Below are 9,683 nucleotides of genomic sequence, written 5' to 3' on the forward strand. Positions count from 1 at the left end.
TGGATTTGAATCACAGTCTGCAGCAAGAGACCAGCTCTAGAGTGGAGAATGTTTTTCTGTCACTCTGAGAAACTGCACGAGGTAGGGACAAGCAGTGTTTGTCAGAATTGTGGGATTAAATCAGCCTCTGTCTCATCTGATACTGCACTGGAGATTTACGGCACAGATTTGGTTATGGGAAGAAGTACATCTGTGGTTTATTTTTTTGTTTTAAGACAGATGTCTGTGATGTAACTGGAAGTGAAGCAAAACACATTGAAAAACAGTCTCCAATACTTTTTTTTTTTTCAGAAGTCTATTCATTAACTTGTGTTATGTGAGCACTTGGTCTGGTATTTTGATTTGCTATATAAAGCCTGAGTTCAGTTCATGCCTTGATTTTTAAAATTCCTATCTTTGGCCCATATTACATCATCTTTTCTTCCTTGTCTCCCATGAAATATCTTGGGTTCTGACGCTTTAGCTGGATCCTCACTTTGAGTAACGGATTTGCTCTTCAGTGAAAACAGTGACAACAGCTATCAGCCTTAATAGCTAATTCCAAAAAACATGACCAAGTCTTCCCTCAATTTGAGTGGCCATGCCGTGTTCCAAGACCCATGAACTCAGTTTATTAGGCTAATGAAGTTGTGTAGTGGGAAGGAACAGAAAATAACTTGGTGCTCTGAAAAGCTGGAGGGAGATAAAAGAAATGACCAGCTCAGCTGAGTTGCATTGTTTAGTTTGAGTCCCTGAAGACCTCTGAAAATTTATCCCAAGGAACACAGATTTAAAGCTGTCTTGTGAGAGGTTTGTTGTCTGTCAGGCCTTGTCAGTGAAGCTGAGTCCCCCCCAGCCCCTAAAGTGCCAGCTGAATCCCTCCTGGTTCTCCACTCATGGGGCTGAAGGTGAGGCACGACAAAACTGTGCCCTCTGCTTCTGCTGGCATTGATTCCCATCCAGTGGCCTCTTTTCCTCTGGCACTGCTTTCCTGCTGGTGACAGGAGCCATTCTCCAGCCATCCATCCCCTGCAGCGTGTCCTTCTCTCCCTGGAGGTGACACAGGTGGCCCTGGGGACCAGCACCCGAGGGCTTCTCAGCAGGAAAGCTGCTGATTGTCTCTGTTTTGACCTGAGCAGGTCCTGTGGTTTGAGCAGGAATGAACATCTCACCCTCCCTTCTGAGGGACTCACTGTGTGGCTGAGGAGCAGCCTGGGGGGTACCATGGGGTTGTCTTCACAGGGATTTTGTCTGCTGCCTCTTCCTCTGGGAGAGGGACATGAACAGTGTGAACCCAGGATACTCATCCTCAACTTCCAGACCCAGGCAGGGCATTTCCAAGGCTGTTCTTGGGGAAAGAGAAGGGTGTGAAATGTATAAACAGGGCCTGGCAAGAACCTGCTAACTGCTGCCTTCCGTGGATGGGCTCCAACAAGGCTGCTTCAGAAATGGGATGGCTTGAAGGGATTCAGTGGCAGTGGGAAACATCTGTTAAAGACTCCCCAAACAACTCATTTGCTAGATGAACTTGATTCCTGAAGTGCTGGAGAGAGGCACGTGGTGAAGTGGGGAACTCAGCTACCAGAAGTGTTCCTGGCTGGAGTTTTAAGTTCTGTCTTGAAGTCTCTCAGGTGCTTACAGAAATGCAGACAAACTGGAAGTGGTTTTGTAGACTTCACGTAAAATACTGGAAATCAGTCTGCTGATCTTTGGCAGAGAGGGACACTTGTGAATTCCCAGTATCTTGTTTGAATAAATTTGTGAGGAGGATGAGTGTGAGTTCAGAAGTAGTCCAGCTCTTCCCTGCTGTCTTTCATTGGCTCAGGAAAATGCTGTGGTATTTTGCTGGTGCCAAACTGCCCTCAGCAGGAGCCCTGCTCATGTCACACACCCTGGAACCACTTCTGGTCCACCTCTGATCTCCCCCCAGCTTCCTTACCAGCTGAGATGAATAGGAAGATAGGGCAGGACATGGATTTTCCAGTAAGAAATTGGAATTAGATCTCCTTGGTAAACCAAAATATGTAAGTTAGCTCCAAAGGAGTGAGTTTGTGTTCTGATTCTGTGCAATACCAAGGAATGTTAGGTTCTGGGATGAGTTTCCCTGCAGCTTTAGCAGCAATGCAGGAATACTGACCATTTGGATCTTGGGCCTGAAAAGCCGCATCAAACAGAAGGTATCATGTGTAAAGAGCAAGTGGATGTAGCTCAGTGTGAGGAGAGGAGTTTGGTGTGTGATCAGGGCCAAGCTGCCAAGGAGAGATGACCTTGGAAACATCAGCTCTGGGCTGACAGAAAGCTGCTTCTCCAGAGCCTTCAGGGTCTCTGATGCAGGAGTGTCCTGCCTCTTGGGACAGCTGGAGCTGTGGCAGAGTGGAGAATCACACTGCTGATGGTCGTCTGTCAAGTTCTGCTGAAGCTGAACATCCTTCAGCTTCCACTGCCGCAGCTTCTCCCTAAAAACTTCTGCTGAGTGGCAGGACAGCAGGCACTACCTCTGCCTTCCTTAGTGCTGCTCAGCAAAGGTCCGAGTGGGTGAAAACATCTCAGCAAAGCACCCATGAATCCTTCACTGTGGTAGTGGGCTTGTGGTTTTGCTCAATTGTAGCTGTTTCTGTATAAAAATAAGAAAAGCTTTCTGTTACAGAGGAGATTCTGTGTTACCTCACCTGGCTCATGCAGGTTGTCTGTTGAGTTTAGGGATTGCTTGGCAAGGTGTGAACAACAACAACAACAAAAAATCTCTTTATGCCTTGTGATTGTAAGTTTTAGTTCATTGAATTTATTATCATCTGCTTTTATTACAGGTATGATAGTTTTAAGCCCAGCTCTCCATGGGTGACTTCTAAAAGCTTAATTGGTTAAAATTGAGCTTGATGAATGCAGATTTTTGCGTGTTGTCCAGGAGATGTGGTGAAAATGTCTTTGCATGCAATGTAACAAATGACACACTGTTGTCCAAGCAAGTTTTGCCTGATATTACAGATCTGTTTTTGACCAGATGTTGATAGCAGTCTAATTAACGTGCCATTAGTGAATACTAAAGCAAGCTTGTTTTCTGTGTTCTTCCTCCCCCAGGACAAAATGTTTCACTTTTGGGTAAATACATTCTTCATAGGACTGGATGAAAATTCAGACAAAGTAGAAAATGGAAGTTTAGTTGCAGATCAGGAACTTGATGGTATTTTCAGTACAGAGCGCTCAGATAATGATAAGGAATATTTAATCCTTACATTAACAAAAAACGATCTAGACAAAGCAAATAAAGACAAAGCCAACAGATATTTCTCTCCAAACTTCAAGGTCAGTATATTTTATGTGTGAACAAAGCTGAAAAGCTGCATGATTTGTTTGTCTTGCCTTTGGAGGGACCATGTGAAACTGCTGTGTAGAAGCTGAGTTCTTGTGTTGGTATCGCCATTGCTTAGGAAAGCTTTGAGCTTTGTACTTCTGTCTGCTTTTGGGGAGCTGATGATTGTACTTTTATCTGCTTTTGGGGGAGCTGATGGATGTTGAGAGGCTGGGGTTGGAGTCTCCAGGTTGTTCCAGGTGTTTATTGAAGCCGTCAGAGGTGTGGGAGGACTGGTGACCAGGTGGCACCTTCCCTGCTCCAGCTGCATTGCCTGAGTTCTGGGCTGGGCACACTGAACTCCTGAGCTGATTTGCAGCAGTGCCTGTTCCGTGGGAAGCAGAGGGGGCCACAGAGGAGGATTTGGGGTCTGGAGCATCTCCCTGATGAGGAGAGGCTGTGGGAGCTGGGCCTGCTCAGTCTGGAGAAGGGAAGGCTGAGCAGGGATGCCATCAATCCACACAGACATCTCCAGGGGGTGGCAGAGGAGGGTGCCAGGCTCTGTTCAGTGGTGCCAGTGACAGAATGAGAAGCAAAGGCCATTAAAACACAAGTTCCACCGCAGGATGGGGAAGAACTTCTTTCCATGGGACAGCTCCCTGGGAAGGGTGTGGAGTCTCCCTCTCTGGAGACATTCCAAGCCCACCTGGAAGTGCTCCTGTGCCTGGGCAGGGGGTTGGGCTGGATGATCTCCAGAGGTCTCTTCAACCCCAGCTATCCTGTGATTCTGAGAATACCTTACCCTGGCAGTTCAGCTTTGGGGAATATGAGCCATTGCCAGCAGTGGTTTAAACATGCAAAAGGCATTTGTAAGAATTCCAGCATTTTCTAATTTCCTCATAAAAGATCAGCCAGTCCTCATTTGAAGGTAATGGTCACAGCTGCTTGGAGTATTGCTTGGATCAGACTTCCCACACACGAGTCACCCATTAGAGAGTGTTTTGTTCATTCCTGCGCACTCTTGCTGTAATGTCCTGGTGCTCTGGGAGTTGTGGAAGGCAGCAAGGGTGGTGGTGGTGGTGTGTTCTGGTGTGCTGGGATATCCTGCTGCTGCAGCTCTGGAGCACCTGAGCACTCAGCCAGGCACAATTTCTGTAGCTGGGCTGGAAGATCCTGCTGCTTTGCCAGGTCTTTGTTTAGCCAGGGGTGGTGCTGAGAGGCTGGCAAACCTTTCTCTGGGGAGAGGAGCACGGGTGTGACTCAGGGTAGCGAAGGAGCTGTGCTGTTAAAAATTGCTTTGTTGCCTGTGTTCAGTTGAAGTCCGGGTTCCCTTTTTAAATGTTCTTTTTTCCTTCCCCAGGTGAAGCTATTTTTCACAAAAACAGTAGAAGAGCCATCAAACCCAGAGGCTAGCAGTTCAACTTCTGTAACACCAGATGTTAGTGACAATGAACCTGATCATTATAGATACTCTGACACCACTGACTCTGATCCAGAGAATGAACCTTTTGATGAAGATCAGCATACGCAGATTACAAAAGTCTGAATATTTTTTTTATCAGAGATAAAAAAAAACATACAAAAAAACCAACCATGAAGAGAGACAAACTTGAATAAACTGAAAAAAAAAAGGACCTTTCTAAATGGCAAAAGGACATAGTGTCAGATTACCAATTATAGGAACAATTCTTTCCTGACCAATCTCGTTTTGCCCTATAAATCTACAGGGTTTGACACTTGTCCAGTCGGGGGGGAAAAAAGAAAGGTTACGTAGCTCTTATATGTATATATCTTTTTGTGTCAAAGGACATTAAAACTTCAATTAGGAACTATAAACATGGCACTTTCCCATTTTATTCCAGTTTTATAAAAGTGGAGACAGACCTAATGTGTATGCGTAGGAATTTTTCCTTTTGTGTTCTGTCACCAAACGAAGTTTCAAAAACCGAAAAAAAAAAAAAAATTACAGGTTCACATCCTGCCCCTTTTTTTGCACTTGTGTGGCAACAGAAAAGTATGCAGTTGGCTAAGAGATGTTTCTAGAAGGTTTTTTCCTACATTCTAATGCATGTTTTTTGGATGGGGGCTGGAAGGTGATGCTCGGAAAGGAGCGTGGCCTGTGTACCATATCCGGCTGTTCCATGCACCTTTCCTCAGCATGCTGCCCTAATTCATCTGGGACAATGGGTGAGGAGTCGCCGCTGTCACTGCTTGTTGTTTGTGCATTTTTCATTTTTTTTAAGTGTAATGGTGCTAGAAAAGGCAGCTAGAGGGAGTGATTCTGTCTAGGGGTACAGGAATGAACCTTCACGACAACCCATGAGACCCGCGCAATGAAGGGAGACAAGGAATTGGGGTCACGAGAAACAAAACAAAAAAAAAACAAAAGGAAACACAGCAACAATGACTTAACCATACAAATGTGGAGGCTATCAACTAAAGTAAGAGCTTGAAACAAATGGTTACAAAATTTGACAATGATTTATTGGGATTTTTTCGGAATTGTAATGGCTGCTCCATCTCCTGTGTAATCAAGGCCAGTGCTAAAAGTCAGATGCTCTTAGTGCGAAAACATCAGTCAACATCTTACATTTATATTAGTAGTTTTTCAATCATATTCCTGCTGTGAATACTTCATGTGCTGCCTTGCAAGCTTTTTTTTTTTCCCCCTCTCATGAATATAAAAAGATTTTGTGATGGTGCACAGGAAGTATCATTGGAGATTCTCCAGGTTCTAGTGTTTGTTTGGAAGATTTCTGATGCATTTATTCAATCAAACCTCTGTCAGCCGTTCCATCCCTTTGACCTTACACATTCTATTACAATGAGTTTTGCAGTTTTGCACACTTTTTTTTTAAAAAAATGTCATTAACTGTTAGGGAATTTTACTTGAATACTCATTACCTGCAATGTTGAAAAAACGGACATTACACACCCGAGACAGGAAACCAGTGTTGCAGTAAATTCTCAACGCTGTAAATGAAGATTAAAAAGCAGAACTTGTCCCAAATACATTACTATAAAGAACAACCCCTCGAACCACCCAACATTGTTTTTCTAAACCAAGTGGCAGTGTTAGATTGTTTGTTCCTAGGGACACAGCTGAAGATAGCGCTCAAAGTTGGCTTCTGGTGGATTGTTGTCATGCCCAGCCTGAGGTGTGACTCAGGAGTCCAGCTGCTGGTGCATCCAGATGTGAAGTCACTGCCAAAGCAGGCCCCTCTAAGTGGGCCACGAACAGCTGACCCCAAATCGATGCTTTTTTTAGGATGTAGTACACACATCCCCCTCCCCGCTTAATTAACTTCTTGGTGCTGACACGGAAGTTCACGAGCTGTGTTCTCAGCCAGAATTATGAATGGGATCTGCCAGAGCGCTGTACAGCAGCATTAATGGTTGGAATTTGAACCACACAAGGCAGGACTTCCACTAATTACAATTGGTAAACCAGGGTGTAAAGGGCTTTTAAATTTTTTTTTTTTTTCTTATCTGGTTTCTATTGGTCAATTCTGCTCCTCAGATTCATGATTCTAACGTCTAACAAAGCTGGTAATAAATACCTTCTGACTTACAGGTTTAATTAGACTTTAATGGATCAAGGTTCAGTGCTCATTGTGACGAGCAGGAGGTGGTTTTCCCTTGGGAACAGGAATTTTAACTCTCACCCTTCCAATCATGTTTCACCCTGTCTGGTTTATAACAGTTGAAAGTTGTGTTGGCTTAATAAACCAAACTGTTCCTGCTTGGATAGTATTGGGATCTTGGCACTGCTGCGTGTCCCACTTTGGATAATCAGGACTGGATGGTGCAGTTCCAGTCGGTGACGCCGGATCGGGAATCAGGACGCAAGGATGGGCTTTTGCACTGTTATTTTTCCTTTGGAATGTGAAGGTTGGAATGAGGGTTTCGAATATTTTTTTTAAATTTTTTTCTTTTTTTTTTTTTTTTTTTTTTATGTTTTGACATCTTTGAGAAGCCTTGCTTACATTTTATGGTGTAGTCATTGGAAATGGAAAAATGGCATTATATATATATATTATATATATAAATATATATTATACATACTCTCCTATACTTTATTTCAGTTACCACCCCCATAGAAGTTGACAAGAATTGCTATGACTGAAAGGTTTTTGAGTCCTTATTAAAACTTTATTTATGACAGTATTCATAATTAGCTTGAGCTGCATTCTGTAGGTAATCTTTCCTCGAGTTTCTGGACTGTACGCTTCAGCCTGTTGGGATGTGCAAGAGCTTACATGTCTGAAACTACTTGAAGGCATCACTTTGGTAAGAGCTTAACTGTAAGGCCCTGAAGCATCCCCTGGGCTTGGGCAGCCCCAGTGAAAAATCTTTGCCACAGCTCCTTCCAGGGCAGCTGTGCAAATCAGCCTCCAGATTCCTCCCCGGGGCACACATTGTAAACTGAAGTGGAGTTTACATGCAGCATCAAAATCAGCTTTCCAGATTAAAAAAAAAAAAAAAAACCCCAAAAAAAAGCCCAAAACGAAACAAACCCTTCAAATAATCCAAAAAGAGGATGCTGGTGTGCAAGTTCCATGTTTAGTCCTAGCAAATGTGTGCAATATGTTAACGATGCCTGTGGTTGCCACGAAGTGCCTCGTTTACCTTCTCAATACTGTTGGAAAGTGTCGTGCATGCAGATGGATGGGGTGGGACTGTGCACTAAAAGGGGCTCCAACTGCAGCGTTTCGGCAGAGCTGCCTTTCTCTGCCAGTTCAAATTTCCAGTCTGTTTTCATATAGCATATATATATATAGATACTAAAAGAAAAAAAAAAATCAGTCTGTTAAGCAGCCTTACTCTGATTCAGCCTCTTCAAATACTATTGTGCTGTGCAACAGTGGCTCTGTGTGTAACTGAGAATACACAAAAACCAAGTATGACATGTACAGGATAATGCCTCATACAAATCAGATGTCCGTTTGTTATTGTGTTTAACAACCCTTTATCTCTTAGTGTTAAAACTCCACTTAAAACTGATTAAAGTCTCATTCTTGTCACTGTGTGGGTGTTTTATTGCAGTGCTCTGAGCTTGGCAAACAGCTGAGACGTTGTGCTTGTGAAGCTGTGGAATTTGGAGTGTGGTGCTTGGAGCCAAGGGTGCTCCCTGTGCATCCAGGGGTTTGAAGGGAGCTGCAGCTCCAAAGCCTGCTGTGTTCCAGAGGTTTGACCAGTGCAGATGTGGGCAGGGATATCAAACCCCCTGTTGTCTTGGTGAGGGGCAGGGGCACCTCCTGGGGCATCAAGCCACACGGGCAGGTGCCTGTCCCAGCGCCTGAGGAGCTGCAAGAAAGATGGAGACAGACTAATGACGAGGGCTTGGAGTGATAGGAAAAGGGGAATGGCTCCCCACTGCTAGAGGGCAGGGCTGGATGGGATACTGGGGAGGAATTGTTCCCTGGGAAGATGATGAGGCTCTGGCACAGGGTGCCCAGAGCAGCTGTGTCTGCCCCCGGGTCCCTGGAACTGTTAAAAGGCCAGGCTGGACACTGGGGCTTGGAGCAACCCAGGATAGTGGGAGGTGTCCCTGCCCATGGCACTGGATGGGCTTTGAGGTCCCTTCCAACCCAAACCATTCTGGGATTCTCTATTTAGTCTCCCACAGAATTTGGTTCAAAATGCACCTTATAAATAATGTTGCATCTGGTGCGTAATGAGACGTGAGTCCCACCTGAGAATTCTTTGCCTAAAATAGCTTTACATCGACAATGAGATGCATTTTTCCCTATAGAATGATAGGATTGTTAAGGTTGGAAAGGCCCTTTGAGATCATCGAGTCCACTCTCAGGACAGATCAAGGAGGTCATTCTGAGGTTCTTCAGGTTGCTTGGCTGTTTTCAAGGCAGGTTTTAAAGTGGCCCGTCAATCCTAGGTGGAGTTCCCTGTTCCCAGGGTTACCCCTGGGCCTGCAGGAATGTGAGAGGGATGGGGAGGAGCCAGGGTGCTCTCGGGTGACTTCAGGTGGCTCCTATTACTCCTCCTTCCTTCCCACTGGTGCTGAAGCCAGCTCTGGCCCACACTGGGCTGAGCCTCTCCAAAAACTCCAGTTCTGTTTGGACAAGGAACGTTTTGGTGCTCTGTGGGGTGCAGTGTTGGCCAGGTGGGTCTGACCCCGCCGAGTGAATGCCACAGGTAAGGGCACAGGTAACAGCTACCCAGGCTGGTAATGCTTGTTCCTTTTGCTAGGGTGAGCTTGGCTTGCATCCAAAAAAAATGAAAGCAGGGTGGGAAGATGAAGAGGAAGGCCAGGAAGCTCGAAGGAGAGTAGTCTGAACAGGGTTCAGCATGATGAGAAATTTCTATGAATACAGAGATCTTTCTGTGAACGGATTCTGCTCTGGAGATAGGTGAGAAGTGCTAAGGATTTTAAAAGGATTATATTTGACTTTTA

At 44.9% G+C, this 9,683-nt stretch overlaps 1 protein-coding gene across 1 annotated transcript in view; it reads left to right on the forward strand.

Annotated features, from left to right (window-relative positions):
- PTEN (phosphatase and tensin homolog) overlaps positions 1-8,292 on the forward strand; it is a 48,590-nt gene extending 40,298 nt beyond the window's left edge. The window contains exons 8-9 of the mRNA XM_066191725.1: positions 3,058-3,282; positions 4,629-8,292. Of these exons, the coding sequence (XP_066047822.1) occupies positions 3,058-3,282; positions 4,629-4,814 (411 nt within the window). The 3' untranslated portion in view covers positions 4,815-8,292. The remainder of the gene's footprint in view (positions 1-3,057; positions 3,283-4,628) is intronic.
- The last annotated feature ends 1,391 nt before the right edge of the window (positions 8,293-9,683 follow it).

Source organism: Chamaea fasciata, unplaced genomic scaffold (assembly GCF_029207755.1).
Source record: "Chamaea fasciata isolate MVZ Bird 193981 ecotype frontalis unplaced genomic scaffold, bChaFas1.0.hap1 SCAF_9, whole genome shotgun sequence".
NCBI lineage: Eukaryota > Metazoa > Chordata > Aves > Passeriformes > Sylviidae > Chamaea > Chamaea fasciata.